The following is a 21782-nucleotide window of genomic DNA, read 5'->3' on the forward strand; positions in this document are numbered from 1 at the left end:
ACCTGCAAGACCACAGAATGTTATAAAAGGCTCAGCATCTACGAGCTTGGGAGAAGGTGTGGTGGATGAGGATATAGAAGTGAATCATCCAAGGTGCTTTCTCCCAACTGCTGAGGAAGAGGCAGTGCTAAGCACCGAGCTCTGCAGCTTTGATCTGAATAGCTGAATGGTCTGTCAGGACTCAACTGCTTGCCAACAATACAAATGAAGGCCATGACATCCACTGAATTATAAGCACTTGCTATTGATAGACCTGAGGTTTGAGGTCAAACAAGCCACAACATGCTTAGGTTGAGAAGTGATCCATTGTCAAGTTTTATTTTTAAAGACCCATTGCTTCTTGAAAGTAAAAGGACAAAATCACATGTCAAATAAGCCCAAATTCAGACAAACAATTCAATCAAAAACCTGCAAACTATTCAATAATTTGGTGTTTATGGGGCAGGCAACACTAATCTCGATTCAAGCATTACATTAATGCTGGGGAAGGAGAAACGCTAATAGAGACTGAACTTCTTAGATATTCAAGGCAACTGAAAAACAAGCTAGACAAACCATCCTCTACTTGCCCACACTAATAGTGAACCTAATAAAGTGGGTGACCTTGATGGGATGCATTCCACTTGAAATGATAAGGTACTACTGCTTTGAAAAAACATTGATTGTCACAAGTGGATTACATTCATTTTCTGAGGGAGGAAATAATTTTTATGCCCATTTCTCGATAAAACCGGTAGATGTAGAGTTTATCAAATACAAGGAAATGTTCAGTAATAAACAAACCTGTGATTTTGATCCTGGTGTCATCGGTGTATCAAAATTATTCAAATCCCAGATGTAGATCTCAGACTCATTGGCTCCTGAGGCAACAAGGTTATTCTGGTCAAAAGGAGAGATTAAAATGATATTAAATGTTCAGGAAAAAATCTCAGAAACTTGGGAAAGTCAGACAGTCACAATCTAACAATGCTTTTGGTTAAAATCTGAAAATATTTGAAATGACAGCAAGTTGATCAATTTGAAAAAAAAAGATAAACATGTTCAGACCCACTGGGGTTTCTCGTGAGGATTACAGTTATAGTAGTGCACTGGGCAACCATGCTATGCAGTTATATTGTATTTCAGATTTAAGAGCTTTTCTTTTGTATCTCCAACTTTGGTAGATAACATTTTATACACTTTTCCTGCTACAGATCCAGTTAGATGGATTGTAAATGTTCAGTGGAGATGCAATTCTATTAATTAATTACATCAGAACTATGGGACGTTTTGTTTTAAATAAAGCAAGAGAAACAAGAAATCTTATTTAAGATTAACAATGCTGGAAATAAATGATACAGCAAGAAGCATCTGAGAAAACAGGATCTGGAGTGTATTTTACCCTTTTCACCTTTCTGACATCTTCAATGGAATGGTAAAATTTACTTCTTTCTCAGTGTTTTTTTTAAACCCAGCACCCTGGTTTTAAAGTTTCCAGCTTCTTATTCCAGTTTCTACATGGCCTCACCCTAACTCTGACCTTGTGTCTATTCCTATTTTCTTCATCCTGCCTATGGCAAGTATGCTGTTAGTTCTCAGCCCTCAGCACTGGAATTCCTGTCATCTCATTGCCTAACTCTCTGCTTGCAAGACCCTCCTGAAAAGCCACCTCATGGGCCACGTTTTCGGTCACCTGTCCTCGAGTCCTCCTTAACTCAGTCTTACTTTCTGTCTGATTACACTCCTGTGAAGTGCCTGGAAATATTTTATCACATTAAAGGTGTTACGTAAACTTTATGTCATTGTTCACACAATATCCTGCACCTGCCAACCTCTACTCATCTATAGAAAATCTCTTGCAGACATGGTACATTACAAACCAACCACAATGAAAGTACTCCAATGCCTGTAAAGTCCTGAGGTTGTGAAAGCTGTTACAAAACCACAAGTTCTTCTCTTCCTTTCTGTGCCAGCAATCAGCACACCAGAGACTTTAAATTCATGTGCTGTTCTTCCCTCCACTTTCTTAAAGTCCTATCTTCCCATTCCAAATCTAAAAAAAGGCTTTTTGTCATAATTTTTATCTTTATTTTCCACTTGCGTAAACTTGGAGTATATTCCCACAGAATTTTTCTATTTTGTTTCACAACATAACCAGCTTCGACGGTCTCTATTAACATAAGACATCTTTATACCTGTACTGTGGTCAGCTTTTTGCAATGTTATGTTGCTGGCAAGCAAGAAGTAGAGGCTGCCAAATTTCCAATTTTCCCACAACAAATGACAGCAATGTTGAGGATTTGCGTTGAGTGGGAGGAAAAGGACAGTCATCACCATTATATAAAAAAAAACAAAACCAAGGTAATACACTGCTGATGCTTGAAATTTCAAAAAAGAACTGAAAATGCAGGCTATTGTCAGTTGTGTCTGCACCTCAAAAGAGGGAGAAAGAGTTAATGATTCAAGCCTAAGATTTATTTCTTCTTTCCTCCTGAGAAGTTCCCATGCATTCATTCCAAAACTGAGAATACAGGGAAATGACGTTTTCTAGGCTCTGAGAAAAGCATCTAGCAATCAAAATGTTCAGCAGATTATTTAAAGGGCACAGCAGAGATTGAGAATCTAACATGGTGAAAGTCGGGGGAAAGAGAGGGTGAACAATATCTTAACCTCTGTGGTGCAACAGAAAAATATTTAGACACAAGAAAGACTGCAAATGCTGGAAATCTGGAGCAACATACACAAAATGTTGGAGGAACTCAGCGTGACAGGCAGCATCTATGGAGGGAAATGGACAAGTCGACATTTCAGGCAGAGACCCTTCTTCAGGACTGGAAAGAATGAGGAGAGATAGCCAGTATAAAGGGGTGGGGGGAGAGGATGAAGCAAGAGCTGGGGGGTAATAGGTGAATCCAGGTGAAAGGGGGATGATAGGCAGGTGGGAGAGGGAGTGGGAATGATGCAAGAAGCTGGGAGGTGATAGGTGGATAGAAAAATATTTATGTAGTTTAGATATGATTTAATGAAACAGTGCACAGTACTAACTATTTATACTTCAACTAGAAAAACTGGATGGATTGTAGGGAAAACAGCACACTGAGCAGGATTAGTCGCTGGGTCTTTCAGCAATGCACCAATTAGTCTCCTCCTGAGCTTTTATGAGAGCAGATTTCAAATTTCTTGTAGCTCCATATAATAAAAACTGTATTTGTATGAAAAGAAAAAAATTCAGAGAATCCAAAACAGAACCAATAATTATTGAAAGTACACATAATATCAGTCAGTATCTATAAAGATTGAAAGGCAGGTTACACCATTTTGTCCCAGAAGCCTTTGACAGATTGAAGTACAAGAGTGAAAGATCTTCTTCTCCAACCTCAAAAATGAGAGGTGAATGAGAGGCAAGAAGGTGAAAATCAACAGACCCATCAATAACAACAAAAGAGGCAAAGTATTCAATGATCTGAAACCTGTTAAGTATAAAGTTAGGTGATCTGAAAGACCCACGAGTTAATGCAGATATACAGAAGGAATAAAGCAAGAGTACTTTGGGATTAAAAGACGAAGGAGAAGTCCATATAAAGATTAGCGTTCATAAAGTTTGCACCAACTTTCATTGGACAAGTGCAGCAGAGTAAAGTTGGAGAGTGAAAAACTTTGTTTTGCATGCCGTCCATACAGGTCATTTCATCACATCTGTACATTAAGGTAGTACAAGGGAAAAGCAATAACAGAACATAGAATATAGTGTTACAGTTCCAGAGAAAGTGCAGTGCAGGCGGACAATAAGGTGCAAGGCCATAACGAGGTAGATTGAGAGGTCAAGAGTCCATCAGTAGACAAGAGGTCCATTCAATAGTCCTCAAACAGTGGGATAGAAGGTGTACTTGAGCCAGGTGATACGTGTTTTCAGGCTTTTGTGTCGTCTGCCCAATGGGAGGGGGAAAAAGAGAGAATGTCTGGGGTGGGAGGAGTCTTTAGGTTACATTGGCTGCTTTACCAAGGCAGCAAGAAGTGTAGACAGAGTCCATGGAGGGGAGGCTGGTTTTCATGTTGGCTGAGCTGTGTCAACAACTCTCTGCAGTTTCTTGCAGTCTTGGACAGAGCAGTTGCCATACCAAGCCATGATGCATGCAGATAGGATGCGTTCTATGGTGCATCCATAAAAATTAGTGAGGGTCAATAGGGACATGCCAAATTTCCATAGCCTCCTGAAGAAGTAGAGGCATTGGTGCACTTTCTTCTCCATGGCATCAACGTGGTTGGACCAGGACCAGGACAAGCTGCAGTTTTGCTGACATGGGAGGTTGTTGTCATGACACCTGCCCACTGTGTGTGGGTGAGTGGAGGAATCTGGGGAGTTGATGAGAATGTGGGGAGAATAAAAGACAAGATTAATGTAGAATTAACATAAATGGATGGTTGAAGGCCAGCACGGACTCAGTGGGCTGAAGGGCCTATTTCTGTACTGAATCTCTTCTGATGACAAGTTTTGACTGAAATCAATGTACACTGCTGTAACCAAGTTTCTGCTGGGCACAGATCCAAAGCCCAAATTGAGACCTAAATCTAGCACCAATAACATTCCATAATTCAGAGGTCACAAATCAAAGCCTGTGCAACTAAAGACTCTCATGAGGTTAAAGGTAAGCCACATCCTGGAGCTTGGCATAAGTGTTGCTGCACTTAAATTGTTAAAGCTGAACTAAAGCAGGGAGATGTGAATTTTTTTGATAAGAAAGAGTGAGAATAAGCAGGAGGTTGTATCGGTAGTGGAGCTGATTATAATGGCAATCATTTCAAATCAATTTATCTGCAACAGATTAAACATGCATAGAGGAAAGCTTTGGGAACAAAGGCCAAAATACACTTGTTCTTCCCAGAAGTTGGTTTTCCCAGTAACGCCATTCCTCATTTTCAGAAAAAAAATTACTCCTTCATCCCAGGTTTGTCCAAATAACTAGTACAGAAGACAATATTTTTAATCTTCTACCAAATTACCTGAAAAGGATTGAAATCGAGTGCCCTGACTGGACCACTGTGAATATCATTCTGGCCAATCACAACCCCCTTGCCTCCTGCAATAATTTCGGACGGATTGTACAGAATGATGTTCCCATTTTCACCACCAGCAACAAGGACACCAGAAGACAGGCCATCAGACGCATTTCCATGAGCACCCCAAATCAGCTTGTGATACCTGAAGACCAGATAAGAGCAAATATACATGTAAGCACATGGAAAACTAGCTCTGAAAAAAAATCATCAACCTGAAACATTAAATCTGTTTCTCCCGTCACAGATGTTCCCTGACCTGCTGAGTAGGTCAGAAAGGGGTTGTGGGGAGGAGGGGGAGGGTGTGAGTGGGAGAGCGGGATGGTAAAGTGAGAGAGGAACAGGGAAGCTGGCGGGGCAAGAGCAAGCGAGTGGGTAAAGGTCACCACCTAGGGGTGGGAGGGCTAGGAGGAGGCAAGCAAGAGAGTGGTTGGGGTGCAGTGGTTGAGAGGTAAGCAAAGGGGTAGAGGGGAAAGGGGGCAATATATGAGAAAAAGAAAAATGTAAAACCTATGCCAATTGGGAGTCAGTTCTCCCAGGCACAATTTCACAGATGACTTGGTGAACCACTGATCTCCATGCAGGGTAATACAGATCGGAAAAGGACACCACCTTCAATCTACTGTGAAAAACAAAAAAAAATTCATGAGTTTTATTTACCTGTGATTGGAAGAGAAAGTACCACATGATTTCATGTCCAGGGTGGAGTCGGCTAGGTCCAGCTCAAAGATCTCCAGGGAAGCATTGGTACTGAATGTGGCATCCAGCTGCTGGGCCGAGGTGCCTAGTGTCAACAGTTATACACAATGTGACAGCTGAGCATTTAACTGATCGGTCTCAACAACAAGCAGACACTACCGACGCATCCAACACCTCTCCACGGTAAATATTGCCTTCAAGTTGCTGAACATGAACTATTTCTGACATTGGCAAACATCCATTATTGTCAGCAAATATAGATATAATAAACATACACAAGCCATACAACCAACTGAAAGCTGTTTCCTCCAGTAACTCTGCCCTAATGATCCTACATTTCAAGCTCTCTTTCCCCACTCTTTATTCAGGCTCACTGCAAAATGGGATTTTCTATAAAGTAGCTGCGGGCCCTATAGTCTGAAAATGTCAATCCTTCCTACATCATTATTATAAAAATGTCACTTGATTATTAAGCTACAAAGTTTAACAAGTTACTTCACAACATTCTGTTATACATGTCTGAACTCTTTAATATCCAGAAAAGAGGCTATTTTACTCCCAAGTTAAAATTACAAGCTGTACTTTATTGATGGGCAAAAGAGTTCCACTCAACAAAGCAACATGAATGAATTAGTCTATGACATAAATAATTATACCTTGCACAGTTATTGACATTTAATTACCTGACAGATTTACTGCTATGACAACTTTACACAAGTGAGGGAAAGGTTATTAACTTTGACCATCAATACGGCCTTCAAGCACAAATGAAACTGAACTCCACAACAGAAACCATCAATCTTGCCTAAACACGAACAGCAATGGTGAGAATACCAAGTGGCTATTTCAACAGGCTCCAGCCACAAGCTTTCTCCCTTTCCCACTGCTGCTAACCACCAAATATCTATTGCAAGCCTCTTATGTATTATCTGCCAGTATGCTTTGTATTCCAGGGTTTCAAAAGAAATAAAATTGAGATATTTAATAATCAAGCATACAGGCAAACATGTATATGAAAAAGTAGACTAAAAATCCTTAAATATAATCACATGTAATAAAAAGACCATTTTCCAGTAAAAGTAACTCCACTTATTCCAGAGTTTGAAGCATAATACACACTATTAAAACCAAATATCAAGATGAAATAGTTTTGCTTATTTTAATACATTTCAAATGGTTATGGAGCAGATCTTCAGTTTATTTGTATGTACTTGTAATTCAAAAATAAATTGCTCATAGAAAAGGCCAGCATCTTGGGGAAAGGCAATTTAAGGAAAGTAGGTCTGAAGCAAAAGCGAACAAAACTCCAGATTGGAAGGCCATGAATTTCATCAAAATTGTAGGGTGTATAAGTGGAATTACAGGAAAAGCTGAGATAGCTAGCAAGTAGTGAAGAAATTAAGATCAAATTCTTTAGGAGACATACACTCTAAATGTTGGTAGGAGTTCTACGTAAATACTGATGCATGGCCATTATATATTTTTAATTGTCACAAAATACATGAAAGATATTAATGCTATAGGACTGTTGCATTTTTCCCCCAATCCTATAAAAGGTAAAAATATGAAACCATTACGTACTCAGAGCAAAGTTTCTTTGCTCAAGTTATCTCTGCTAACTTGAATGTGAAATTCCCACTTGGAATTATTCAGTTTGGACAACGCTACAGTAACTATTTTCCTGTGGCCCTATTTTACTACAATACTTACAATGATCAGCTGAGGGGTGTAGAGCACATTGGGTGGAAATTCCATTTAATTTGATTGAACTATTTTGACTGATTAAAAATCATTTCTCATTCTGTTTGACTATCAGGGTAATTTCAGTAGTCAAGGTCAGAAAGATATAATTTATATCAGTACTGATCAATACCCAACCAATTAGAGTTGCCTTTCTCAAGGGTGTGTCAAGTCTGACAACTGCAATTGCACTGTGTTCCATTTAGGAATACTTAAAGAGGGTGAGTCACATCAGTTAAGCAATACACCAAGTTTGATCTGCCTTCACTCCAAATTCAGAAAGAAAATACATTTCCCAGCAGGATCACTGGGTGGTGAGAAGAAATGGAAACATGGGCTCAGTTTTCTCTACCCCAACATCACAAGATAGGTACAGTAATGCAGTAGTTGTAATACTGGACTGGTAACACCCTGGTCACAATTTCAAATTCTTCAAGAAACTGAAACCTCAATCCCTGCCCAAATAGTTCATAATGTATGGTTGACCCCAAAATGGAACAGAAATCACTCATGTACAAAGGACCCTAACCAGGCAGCTCAGGATGGAAATAGAGTCATATAGAGAGACAGCATGGAAACAGGCTCATTGACTCCACACAGACCATCAATTATCCATTTTACACTAATCCCTACATTAATCCCTTTTATCTTATTCTCCCATTCTCTTCAACTCCCCCTAGATTTACCATCAACCTGGGTCCAATTTACAGCGGCCAATTAACCTACTAACCCACACGTTTTTGGAATGGAGGAAACTGGAGCGCTTGGAGCAAGCCCACACAGGCAACACACAACGTCAGGATTGAACCTGGATCTCTGGAACTTTGAGGCAGTGGCTCTTACCTGCTGCGCCACTGTGCCACTCCTAAATGTTAGCAATAAATACTGGCGGCATTTTTTGTTCTTAATTTAATATTCATATTTTCAGTTTCCATTAGTGCAGCTTTAGTTGAAACCAGTGAATTTTTTTCTCAGTGGACCTATGTCAACGAGATCATTTTATGTGGATAACTACTTTTTTTTGTAAAATGCACTGAAGACTTCAGTAAACAATTTGTTTTCCATTGAACTTCCATGCAGCAATTCTCTTACCTGCAGCCAAGTAAATAGGGTGATGCTGAGCTGGACTCCATGCCTGGATAGCAGTCCGATTGATTTCTTTAAGCTTCATTCTTGTTCACTAAACTGGGAAGGAAAGAGAACGAAGGGAACAAAAAAATCAGTGCTGGAATAAACAAAAGGGACAGTAAAAGTGTGCACTGATCCACAGAAACAGATGGAAGACATCATTTTCTTTTTTAAAAAAAGAACAAAGAACCCCAGTACAAAAGCCAAAACTTGTAGTTCAGTTCAACACTAACTTGCAGATCAGTGTTGGAGGGTAGACAAGCAAAGTTAACACTGTTGGGTTTTAAAGACTTGTCAAGTATGCAAGGAAGAGGAGAAAAAATAAAAACTTAGACTAGTCAAGGTACAGGGAGGCTGTAGTCACAGGTGACTACAACCTCCCTGTACCTTGACTAGATGATAGTTTCTTTTCTTGCACAAGTCCATTAATAGGCAGCAGAATACTTTACACTGAGAATGGACATCGCAGCCAAACTGGGTTCTTTCCTCACACAAGATCAATATGCAAAAATATCCTTGCAGGAATCAGGGTAGCCATTAGGAAACAAAACTAATTTTTCCCCCAAATAGACAACACATTTTGGGTGCAGTAATGTAGTTGATGTGGCAGTATACCAGCACGCAGAGGTCAAGGAACTCAAAGATCTGTTGTGTTTTTAGCACTGGCAAGTGTCCACGATACTGAAGCTATCAAACCACTTCTCATGGTGCAGCAGATCACATGCAGTTAGGGTCAAATGCAAAAAGTTACTTTACTAGAATAAAAGACCAAGGAATGACCTGAAAGAGATCTTTAGGACCATGAAAGGGTTTGATACAGTAGATGCAAGATAGGTCCAATCGCTGCCAGAACAAGGACTTGAAACCATACATCTAAGATGGTCACAAATTAATCTAAGAGGGAATGCAAGAAAAGCCTATACTTAGCCAGTGAGTGTTCAGAATGTAGAAGTCACTAAGGAGTAGCACAGATCATTTAAAGGAGAGCCGGAAAGGGATATGTTCATCAAGTCAGGTCAAGAAAAAGGGTAGTGTGGAGTAATAATACGAGTATAGGTCAAGGCTGAGCTGAACATACTTCGTAAAACTTTTATGTTTTCACAAAAAAGATTAATTTTGAATGATCTTTTACTCCGGGTCAAAGTAATTATTTTTTATTTACAAGATATGCATTTAATAACTGAGAGAAGTCGGCAACCAATATTTTTGGGAAAAATAAAACAAAACAGCTGACTCGTGTAACAATAAAAGGCTATCTGCAAAGCAGAAATATTACAAAATGGGAGAGGAATTCTTTTTAAACATAAAGAATACTGAGGAGTACTAGTAAATGAAAGAATACTACTGAAATGCAGAAGTTGGGATGTACACAAAATATTTTCAATTTTTTTAAAAAAAACTACATGAAGTATCAAAGTACTTCCAAAAGAATAGATATCAAAATTCCAATGTCCACTGTCAACAAAATATCATAATGATCTGAAATTATACTCAAAAATGATTCAAAATCTGTTGACGTCACCAAATCACTCTTCCCAGTAACTAAGGAAGATGAACATTGAGCCAGAAAAGTTGACCAGTTTCTTTCCAAAACACTCAACCACACACAGAAATCATTTCAAGTGTATAATTTAATGTAAAGAAAAAACTTGCGACATCACCTCTTTTCAATACTTTGCTTCCACCAAAGTCTAACAGATCCTTCAAGTTCAAGTCCAGATTTCTTCCCAGCCTTGGAATACGAGTTGAAAGATATAAAAGTCTTACAGGGTGTCATAGAGTCATTGCTGAGAGAATATTTCTCCTGACTCACTCCTAAACACTAAATCTTATCCTACACCACAGGCTCAACAGAAGCAATCAGCAATTTATGATGTGGGTAAAGGAAAATTGAGATACAAGAGGCTTGTAAATTTTGGAACTTCTATACACCAGGGTGCTTTTGACATTCAGCAAATGACGTTAGACAGATACCTGGATGGTAATATTGTCAAAGGATACAAGGCCAGGATGGGGAAGCGTATTGATCTAAAACTTCAGCTTCTTCCCTCCAACTGTTGAGAGAAGGCTAAGTATCACCTGAGATTACCAAGGGCATTTTACAGCATTTATTTAAATTTTTCAATATTTCCATATTTCTTTACAACATAGGAGGCTAAACAGCCCATCAAGGTTATACTGGCTCTCAGAACAATCTCGTTCCCCAATTAATTTCCCCTGAAACCCATTCTGCCCACATTCCCATTGACTCCCCTCAGATTCTACCACTCACTTACACTAGGGAAAATTTACAGGGGCCAATTAACCTACTAACCCAAGGGAGGGAACTGGAACACCTGGACAATACCCACACAGTCATAAAAAAGAATGTGCAAACTCCACAGAGACAGTACCACAGGTAAGAATTGAACCTGGGTCACTAGGATCTGTGAGGCACCACAGAGATGCCTAAGTTACTTTGTCGAGGCCATATGAAGTTTCAAACTAGCCTTCTATCTTAATAGGGTGCATGATAGGGCAATGGCAGATTCAGACATAAATTCAGAGCTGTAGAAAACAATCAACTCTAGGAAGTACGGTTAAAGAGAATAACAAGAGACATTAGCAATTGTAATTTAGTTGCCTCACATTGGAAGATTATCAGAGGAAAAACAGCATCGGGAATTAAGGATTGGTAACAACATCTCCTTCTCACTGATCATCAACACAGGTGCACCTCAAGGCTGCATGCTTAGCCCCCTGCTCTACTCTCTATACACACATAACTGTTTGGCTAAGCACAGCTCCAATACCACCTAAAATTCGTCAACGACACTACTGTTGTTGGATGAATCACAGGTGGCAATGAGTCAGCTTACCAGAGCGAGATAGGATACCCAGAGACACAAGAGAGTACAGATGCTGGAATCTGGAGTAACAAACAAGATGCTGGAGGAACTCAGCGGGTCATGCAGCATCTGTGGGAGGACAAAAATTGTCCACATTTCGGGTCGAAACCCTGCATCAGGACTCTCTTATCAGAATAGGACACCTGGTTGAGTGGTGCCGTAACAACAACGTCTCACTCAATGTCAGCAAAACTAAAGAGCTGATTGTTGACTTTAAGAAGGGGAAGAAGGGCGAATATGTGTCAGTCTACACTAGGGGAAATCGGCAGTGAAGAGAGGCAGCAGTTTTAAATTCCTGGGCGTTAACATATCAGATGACCTGTCCCGGGCCTGGCACATAGATGCAATCATAAGGAAAGCGCGTCAGCATCTTTACCTTCTTAGGAGGTTAAGGGGTTCGGCTTGTCACCAAACACTCTAAGAAATCTCTACAGATGTACTGTTAAAAGTATCCTGACTGGTTGGAACGGCAATTCGAATGTGCAGGAACACAAGAAGCTGCAGAGAGTAGTGGACTCATACTGGGGCACATCCCTCCCCACCATTGCTAGTATCTACAGGAGGCGCTGCTTCAAGGAAGCAACATCTATCATCTAAGATCCCCACCATCCAGGCCATGCCATCTTTTCGCAGCTACCATCGGGCAGGAGGTGCCTGAAGTCTGACACCAGCAGGTTCAGGAACAGTTACTTCCCTTCAACCATTCAGTTCTTGAACCAACCAGCAAAACCCTACTCAATACAGTTTGGCAACACTATGATCACTGCACTAAAAGGGACTTTGTTTTTGTTCTGTGTTCCTTCATGTAAAAAAAATTGTGTATAATTTATGTTTTTCTCGTGAATGTTGCTTATCTGATGCATGTGCCTATGATGCTGCTGCTAAGTTTTTTATTGCACCTATGCATACATATGACAATAAACTTGACTTTGACTTTAACACCTCAACTGATAGTCAGAAAGGGACTAAATGTTAAAATGTGAATGGATGGGCAAATGAGGATAGAGACAGCAATTCTGTGACATCCATTTACTGGCTAGATTATGGCATACGGCACTGAATACGAAACTCCAATAATGGGAGAAAACAGGGAAATTACAGCCAGCACACTTATCAAATCTGAATTACTATACATGAAAAGGTTTGAAAAAGCATGGTTGAGACCCAGAATATCCTAAAGTTGATGGTTCATTGAAGAGATAGGGTTCCTGTTGCCACATATCATTCTTATTCATGCATTTTTGGTTGTCTTTTGTTTTCCTCCATTTGGCTCCCTTTATCTCCTGAGTGATCACCACACTGGCAATATTTATTTGCTCAAGTGAATACCTAGTGGATTCCTTCTTTAAAATTGTGTGGATTGGAAGCAACAAGGTACTACAAATCACCAATATAATTTAATTTTGCCTTGCATTAACCCTTCTGTCAGTAAATCTCTCCTGCCTTCCACCTATGGGAGGCCTTGCCTTTTATTCCTCCCCCACACTCTTACCTTCCTACCTCAAATACAAGCCCTCCCAAGGTTACGAACGCCCAATTTATGTACACCCATTATGGCTCCCATAATATTATTAAATTCAAAAGCTCGACATACATATATACATTCGTTCCTATGAACGACAGAACTAGATTCCTCCCTCTCTCCACTTCTAGTAATTGTTCTCTCTCATCAGTCTTGTGCGCTTTTGATGCCATTCATTGCAATACTGTGGAGGTATGGTTACCATATTGAGTGATTTTTGTGTATTTTCCAAATTTATGGACAAAAATTGATTTATGGAAGTCTGTATAAACAGGGCCTGTTTTGATACCCAGGACAGCCTGTACCTATTTAAAAAACTGCATTGTCGCCAACTCCTAATTCCTGTGGCAAGGCAATCTATCTAAGGCAATAACTGCTTTTCTTTCCATGGATGCTGCCTCACTTAATTATTTTCTTTCTTTAAACCTAACATTTCCATATTATTTCTAATACAGTAATCCAATGAAAAACTTCCTTCTCATCTTCTCAAACGCCATTCAAGAATAACGCCCGCTGTTCTTTCTCGAAGAACTCATTTAAATATGCTTTTTATATAAATAGTCTGTATTACTTTTCTCCTGCATTACAGTCAAAAAGAAAGCAAGTGGGATTACACATAAAAACGGGATTAATGCAGGATCGTACAAATGAGTAGTTGATAGTCTGCAGATTTGATGGGCTGAATGGCCTGTCTCTGTGCTGTTTACCATGGGTAATGTCAGACTGACTACTTATGAAGAGACTAAGATGGTAATTATAGAATTCAGCTATCAGAATCAAACAATTTTCCTCTATTTATAAATTGAGGAAGGAAGAAATTCTCATATTTTAAGGATTTTATAAGAAAATTAGCGAAAGGGGAAAAGGAGAGGCTGTGAGGCCACTTAGATCAAATTTCATGATGTCGGCACTGGTGGAAGAGAGGGACATAAAGATGTGAAAAATGATTAAATCTGAAAAATCAATTTCCAAGATTAAGAGCCCAAACCTATTACCAAAGGATTAACCCAAATGAAACACTGTTAAGTGCAGTTGTCCAACAAATTACAGCACTGCTGAATGTAGACTGACCTCTGAACAGCCAATGAAAACATACCCGAAAGGGTCTCAAGGATTTTATACCTGGGTCATCACCTGTTTGTCTCCACCTTAGGTCCGCTTAAAGCATCAAGCTGGTCACATTACGGCACACAGTAGAATAACATTGATGCCAAGTCCTCTCTCTTCATGCACATGTCCAGAACACGAGTATCAATGGGATAGTCAACCATCACTAGGGAGATGGGGGGGAGGGGAGTGGTTGGTTCAAGCCTGATTCTACTTTTGCATGCATATTGAACAAGTGACAATGGCTAGTAAACTGGAGTGCATCAAGGGTAATACTCACTCCTCCGTGCTGAGGTATTTACACCAATTGTTGTGGTCCTACTACTCACTTAGCACGAAACTACGATCAAAATTGGGAGCAGAGACCAAATAATTTGGGGCAGAAAGATCTGTTGCAGGACAAAACATACATGTTCCATTATGCAGCTATTATTTCTTGTTTCAAATACATCCACTTTTAACCCAGTCAGCATAATGCTGATGCAAGTAAGGTTGTGTGCAAAAGGTTCCTACATGCTCCAGTAACCTGCTTTGGCTTTCCAACACAAAGGGTGTTGCCATTCCAGAAGGATGGGCCTGGATGCAAGCCTCTACCGAAACTCTGCCATTGGTCACTGAGGGAGTGAAAACCAGTGTGATGCTGGTTCTCCCTGGCTAACTGCTGTGCCTATGAGAAAGGAACATGGAACAGTACAGCACAGAACAGGCCCTTCAGCCCACAATGTTGTGCCGACTGCTTAACTAACATGTACTTACAGAACCAAATGTTAATTGCTGGATCATCCATTTAAAGTTTACTACAAAACAAGCCAGCTTACCAGTTTTTGTACATTAATCAACAATTTATTTTGTTTTTAAAGAGTTCTCAATAAACTATTTAATCTTTGAAATCGGCAGTCAAGAAGCACAGTGCTGTTGGTTAGACATGGAACGACATAGTCAATTCCTTGCGACAACCAAGGTACATGACTTCATTCTGCAGCTACTGTGGTTATCCATAAACCCTGTAATGCAACTACAGTAAAACTCCGATAATCTGGCATCCTTGGGTACTCTGATTTTCCACACTATTGCATGTTACTGCTATTAATGCCCAAACACACTTATTTCACTTTTTTTAATTTACATGTTACACTGTAGTATAATAAATTTTCCAGTGAATCTGGCAAGTTTAAAGGAAGCAGGAAATATACAAGCATTCCACTCCCTGGCTCCAGCTGCAAATTCAAGTTCAAGTTTATTGTCATAGGCATACATACCCAAGGCATTAATGTCATGAAAAATAGCTTTTTGCAGCTGTAGCACAGTACATTACAAACACAAGTTAACATATAGTGCAAATTGAGAGAAAGAAAAAAAATATAGTCCGAGGTAGTGTTAGGGTTTTTCAGGTTGGTTCATGAACCTGATGGCAGTAGGGAAGAAGCTGTTGTTGAACCTCGAGGTGTCGGTTTTCAGGGCCCTGTACTTCCTGCCTGATGGCAGCACTGAGAAGAGGGCATGGCCTGGATGATGGGGGTCCTTAATGATAGGGGTCTTTAATGATGGATTTGCCTTCCTGAGTCATTGCCTCTTAAAGGTGTCCTCGATGGTGCGGAAAGCTGTACCCGAGATGGAACTGGCAGAGTCCTTCATCTCTGTATCCTCTTGCATTCCTGCGCATTGGAGTTTCCATACCAGGCTGTGATGCAACCAGTCAGAATCCTTTCCATTCTCCATCCATAGAAGTTCAGAGTCTTCGATGACTTGCCAAATCTCCTCAAACTTCTAAGAAAGTAGAGACTCTGGTGTGCCTTCTTCATGGTTGTATCCATGTGCTGGGCCCAGGATAGGTCCTCCGAGATGTTGACACCCAGGAACTTGAAGCTGCTCACCCCTCCATGAGGACTGGCGCATGCTCGCCTGACTTCCCCTTCCTAAAGTCCACAATCAGTTCCTTGGTTTTGCTGACGTTGAGCGCAAGCTTGTTGCTTTGATACCACTCAACCAGCTGACCCATCTCACTCCTGTATGCCGCCTCGTCACCACCAAATCTACCCATGTTCCTGACACCTGGTGGTCCAGACCCCAGCCCCGGCAGCCCACAGATCAGGCCCCAGTCACAGCTGCACTCCAGACTCCTGGCTCAGATTGCACAACACACTTGCACTCTAGATCCCTCCCCCGCCCATCCCAAGGCTCACTCTCGGAACTAACGAGTGAGCCAGATGCTGGACTATCAGAATTTCCAAACAACTGGATGCCAGATTATTAGAGTTTTATTGTATGATTGCATTCTGGCCCTTCATAGTAAGTGACAGCAATGCACACCTATACTTAAGAAGAAATGGAATCACAACTTGATCAAAATCAATCACAAAAGTGACATTAAATGGAAACATCAAGGTTCAGCTCCAAATCTTTGTTTTCCAATGGATTTACAAATATCCACTCCACTGGCAATTTAAAAGAATTGAATGGAAGCTGTTCTTGCCGAACTTTAAAAGAACCTGCTATCACTGGGGCAAAAAAACTGCAGCTGCTGTAAATCCGAAACAAAAACAGAAAATGCTGGAAGCACTCAACAGGATACTGAATGCAAGCAGAGCTTGGAATTGGTTATAGAGGGTCTCATTAGCACTCTGGAAAAGGCACTCCCACATTTACTTTGAAAAACATGTAACCAAGCTCTCCAATATACTTCGACAAGTAAATAAAAACAAAGAAGCAGTTGCAGGGTAGGGTGCATATGCAGAGAACATGAATCTCTCTTTTCATCAGTGAGGGAGTCATAAACAAGGGGACATAGCCACAAAGTAAGGGGCTAGTCACTTAAAACTGAGGTGCATAGATATTTCTTCTCTGAAAAGGGTAGTGAATCTCCAAAATTCTCTGCCCCCGGGGCAGTGGAGGCTAGATCATTAGATATATTTAAGATGGAGATAGATAAATGTGTGAAAGATTGAGGAATTGAGGGCTATGAGGAACTGGCACAGAGAGAAATTGAGGCCAGCACAGATCAGCCATGATCACATTGAATGGTGAGATAGGCTTCAGGTGACTCCTCCCGCACCTATTTCCTTGAATTCTTGTGTTCCCTTTTTGAGAGGAATTTCTCTCTACATAGTTTATCTGAGATTTGAGATATTCCACACCAGGTCACTGTGAGCATTGCAAAATTTAATGGGGGGAGATACAGAAGAAAGCCTGGAAATATTCTCCTCCCCACTTTTCCTATTTTACTGTGGTAAATTACTTCCAACTACATGAAAAGTGAAGTGCAACTTAACAGTACAGTAGCACTTAAATGTAACCCCACTCCATAATGTCATCACCGAAACATACATTGTGCTCTAACATAACCTCATTCTGAACCCTCCCCAACCCCAGACTTGCATCTTTTGCCGTGACAGGAGGAAGCATTAGTAATGACTTCACAAAGCACATTGACTAGCATCACACACTACAGGCTGTCCTGGGGTAATGAACAGGTTCCGTTGTTACAGACGTCCATAAGTTCATCTTGTCCATTAGTCAGAATATACACGAAAACAAAAATCACTCGATACAGAAACCATACCTCCATAGTATTGTAATGAATGGCATTAAAACACATTAAACTGATAAGAAAGAAGTTACTAAAAGTGGAGGGAGGGAGGGAGAGAGAGAGAGGGAGAGAGAGGAAACTATTTCTGCCATTCATAGGAACACATGTACCTATGTCAGACTTTTGAATTTAATATTATGGGACCTCGTTCATGTATAGGGGGTGTCCAGGCCAGGCATTCTTAACCCAGGGACAGCCTGTATGCACTAATCAATCAATGCAAATGAGGCAAACCAAATGAAGTAAACCAACTTACTTACACAGGTACTTAGAAGAGCACCAACGTGACAACCTGATGTTTGTTGAGGGATATATTTTGGCCAGGAAATCAATAAAGAATAACTGCCTGCTTCCCTTCAAATGGAGTGCCACAAGATCTTTTGGATCTTCCCAAGAACCCATCTTAATGTCTCATCCAAACAAAACGGCACCTTAAGAAAGATACCATTCCCTCATCACTGCCGTTCAGTGTCAGTCTAGATGTTGTGCCAACATCTTCAAAGTGGGCATGATGCCTCCAACTATCTGCATCAGTTGGGAGTGAGCTACCATTGCCGATATCCAGCAAGGCAGTGCCACAACATGCGCAAGTGAAGAAGTGTACTGGGATCAGGATTAAGATTCACCCACCTTTGTTGGTGCAGACAGCACATCTTAAGTATTAATGCTGATTTTAAAAGTTTTCATTGAATTACTTTGTGCCCTCCAGTGCAAATTCTACTGTTGATCTACCAATTCCTCGCATTTTTAATTTGTCAAGAGTAAGGAAGTTGTTTTACACCCTTGCTCCAGGACTGACACATGAAATTCAAACTGACACTTCAGTGCAGTACTGCATGACCAGAGACTTGGTCTTTCAGATCAAGCATTAAAACAAGGCCCAAGCTGCCTCCCCAGTCGGAAATAAACAGCATCATTCAGAAAGGAGAGGTCTGGCCAACATACATCCCAGAACCAAGCGATGGGAAATGAACCAGAAAAGCGAACCCCCTGCACCATACATAGATGGAACATATTTGAGGGTTATATGCACTGCAGGCAGGCAACATACTGTAACAGTGACAGATTGTATACAGCGAGTAACCCGCTGATAACACCGTACTTATACAGATTGCTAGCCACCTGAAGCAGACCAGAACACTGCAGCCAGAGACAGACTGAGGATAGCCGGGAGGAAGGATTACAGATCAACTAGAGTTGGATCCGGTGCGAGGAAGCGGAGTAACGAAGAACTTAAAGGGCAGAGAAAGCTGAATCGAGGAGAACACGGCCAATACAGAACAACTGAATTCAATGCAGTGCCTTCAGTGCAGCCCACGGCCCGGCAGCTGCGGCTCACCTCCCTCGGTCTCAGCTGGGTGCGATCCAACCCGCTGCCGAGGCCCAAACATAAGAGGAGGGACTCGGCAAGAGCGCACCCCACACCAACCTCCCCCGGCGTCGGCACCTGACCCGCAGCTCACCTCAGGCTCCTGTCCGTGAGTGCGCGTCGGTGCCGCGGCTGAGCCAGGCTACGCTCCGGCGCCGGTCACACAAGTCCACGTCTCCACCAACGTGGCAGCCAAAGCAGATTGGACCGGAGCAACAACACTTCCGCTTCCTCAGCTGCCAGAGTCCGCCCAGCATCGCTGCACTGCACGCCCGGCAGCTGAGAGACTACAGGTAATGCCTAGCAGTGCAGCGTCGCCCACCAAACAGTGCAAAAACTGCCACCGTCTACAACCAGCTCTGCGATGGGTGCAAGTGATCATAAGGAGGGAGAGTCTGAGTAATACACACAAAATGCTGGAGGAACTCAGCAGGTCAGGCAGCATCTGTGGAGGGAAAGGAACAGTCGACGTTTCGGGCTGAGACCCTTCACCAGGACTGGAAATGAAGAGGGCAGAAGCCAGAATAAAAGGGGAGGGGGAGGAACACGAGCTGGCGGGGCGATAGGTGAGTCCAGGTGAGAGGGGGAAGGTAGGTAGGTAGGTAGGTAGGTGGGGGGGGGGGGGGGGAAGTCTGAGTAATGTAGTGGGTGCAACTGACCACAATACAGAGAACAATCAGAGACGTGCAATGTCATCTGTGATCAAAACTCTATTGGAACAATCATTCAGTGATACTGAGCAATAATCAAAGCTGCATTGGAGCAATCATGCAGTGGTACCAATTTATGTTATATATTACCAATGGGCCTGATTGAGTGGTTACATAAGTATGATAATCCTGTGCTGTGATTGCCCAGGGCATTTGAAGATCCTGTTGTTATGAATTTTTCTTTTCAGCAACACCCTCTAGTGGATGAGCACACAACAGTTAAAAATGGCTTCTTAAGCAGAGCTGTGCAGTAAAACTCCAATAATCTGCTGTCCGACTATTCAGAAATTCCGATGGTTTGGCATCTGGCTCACCAGGTGATGTTTCCTGCACTCCCTTTTAACTCATCAGAGCCCTGGTTCCCATACTCCATTTCAACTCACCAGGGCCCAGTTTCTGTGCTCCCCTTCAACTCACTTGGGCCCCAGTTTTATTTGTTCCCTTTAAATTGACCAGGGCTCCATTTCATACATTCCCTTTCAAATGACCGGGTCCACCTTTCCCCTGCACCCTTTAAGTTTACCAGGCTGACTGAAAATTTATTGTAATACTGTGTAATATCTAAAAAAAGGTGAAATAAAAGTGTATTGGGGTATTAATGACATCCAATAGTTTGGAAAATCTGCCAGACTATTTGATCTGCCGAATCAAATAGATGCTGCTTGACCTGCTGAGTTCCTTCAATGCTTTGTGTGTTACTGGAAGATCTGTTAGTCTGACATCACCAAATCACCTGAGTGTGCAGATTATCAGAGGTTTACTATCCATAGTTTACACTGTTGAATTGTGAGTGTTGTTGTTAATGTTTGAATATATTGATAGTAAGGGAAGTTTCTCTTTTCTCATGCTAGTTTGTCCCAGTATTTTGTGTTGGTTTTGAAAAAGAATATATCATATTGATGCATAGCCATCATGTCCCTGGCATAAACATTACAGCTCGACTTGAACTGTAGGATTTGTCCGACTCCACAGTCATAATCACATAAGAACCAAAGGGACAGGTCACATTCACTTATGTTGGAGAATGTAAAACCCAGGAACAGAACCCAACAGAATGTGTTCACTGTTTTGGAATCTTGACTTCATTACTCTCATTGTCTGTCCTCATCTGTTCCTGAGAAGGGAGTGGTGAGCCACGACCTTGAACTGCTACAGTCCTAGTGAGGTTATGCCTGCAGTGCTGTCTGGGTAGATTTAGATCGAGCAACTTGTGCAGGAACAGCGATATATTTCCAAGTCAGGATCGTGTGCAACTTGGAAAGCAACCTGCAGGTGGCAGTGTTCCCATGTGCCCGTTGCCCTTGTCATTGGTGGTAGAGGTCACAGGTATGGGAGGTGCTGTTGGAGTAACTGCAGTGAATTTTGTGAATGATATACTGTGCAGTAACAGTGTGCCGATGGAGTAAGGAATGAATATTTAGGATGATGGATGGGCTGCTTTTTCCTGGATGGTGTCAAACTTCTTGAGAGTCGTTGAAGCTACATTCATCCAGGCAAGTCGAGAATATTCCATCACATTCCTGGCTAATGCCTTGTAGATGATGGAAAGGCTTTGGGCTGTCAGGAGCCAAGTCATTCACCACGGGATACCCAGCTTTTGACGTGCTTTTGTAGCCATGGTGCTTATGTTCCTAGTCCAGTTGAGTTTCTGATCAATGGTGACCCCTTTTCCCCAGGATGATGTTGGTGGGGGACCTGGGGATGGTGAATCCATTGAAGAATTGTGATTGGACTCTCTCTTGTTGCAGAAGATACCTTGCACATGATGTGCAAATATTACTTGACACACGTCAGCAATGCGGAAATGGAGACACAAGAGACTGCAGATGCTGGAATCTAGAGCAACACACAACCTGAGCTGGAGGAACTCAGTGGGTAGTAAAACGGAACAATGCTGAAATGTTGTCTGGGCCTTGCTGCATGCAGGCTTGGGCTGCTTCATTTAAAGAGGAATTGTGAAAGGAATTGCAAATTGTGCAATTATCAGTGAACATCCTCA

General features: G+C 41.5%; 1 protein-coding gene across 1 annotated transcript in view; it reads right to left on the reverse strand.

Moving 5' to 3' along the window:
- Positions 1-19365, reverse strand: part of sec31a (SEC31 homolog A, COPII coat complex component) — an 83856-nt gene extending 64491 nt beyond the window's left edge. Inside the window, 5 exon segments of the mRNA XM_052036586.1 lie at positions 784-879; positions 4981-5179; positions 5695-5818; positions 8566-8658; positions 19168-19365. Of these exon segments, the coding sequence (XP_051892546.1) occupies positions 784-879; positions 4981-5179; positions 5695-5818; positions 8566-8644 (498 nt within the window). The 5' untranslated portion in view covers positions 8645-8658; positions 19168-19365.
- Between the last annotated feature and the right edge of the window lie 2417 nt (positions 19366-21782).

The sequence above is a fragment of the Pristis pectinata genome, chromosome 2 (genome assembly GCF_009764475.1).
Source record: "Pristis pectinata isolate sPriPec2 chromosome 2, sPriPec2.1.pri, whole genome shotgun sequence".
NCBI lineage: Eukaryota > Metazoa > Chordata > Chondrichthyes > Rhinopristiformes > Pristidae > Pristis > Pristis pectinata.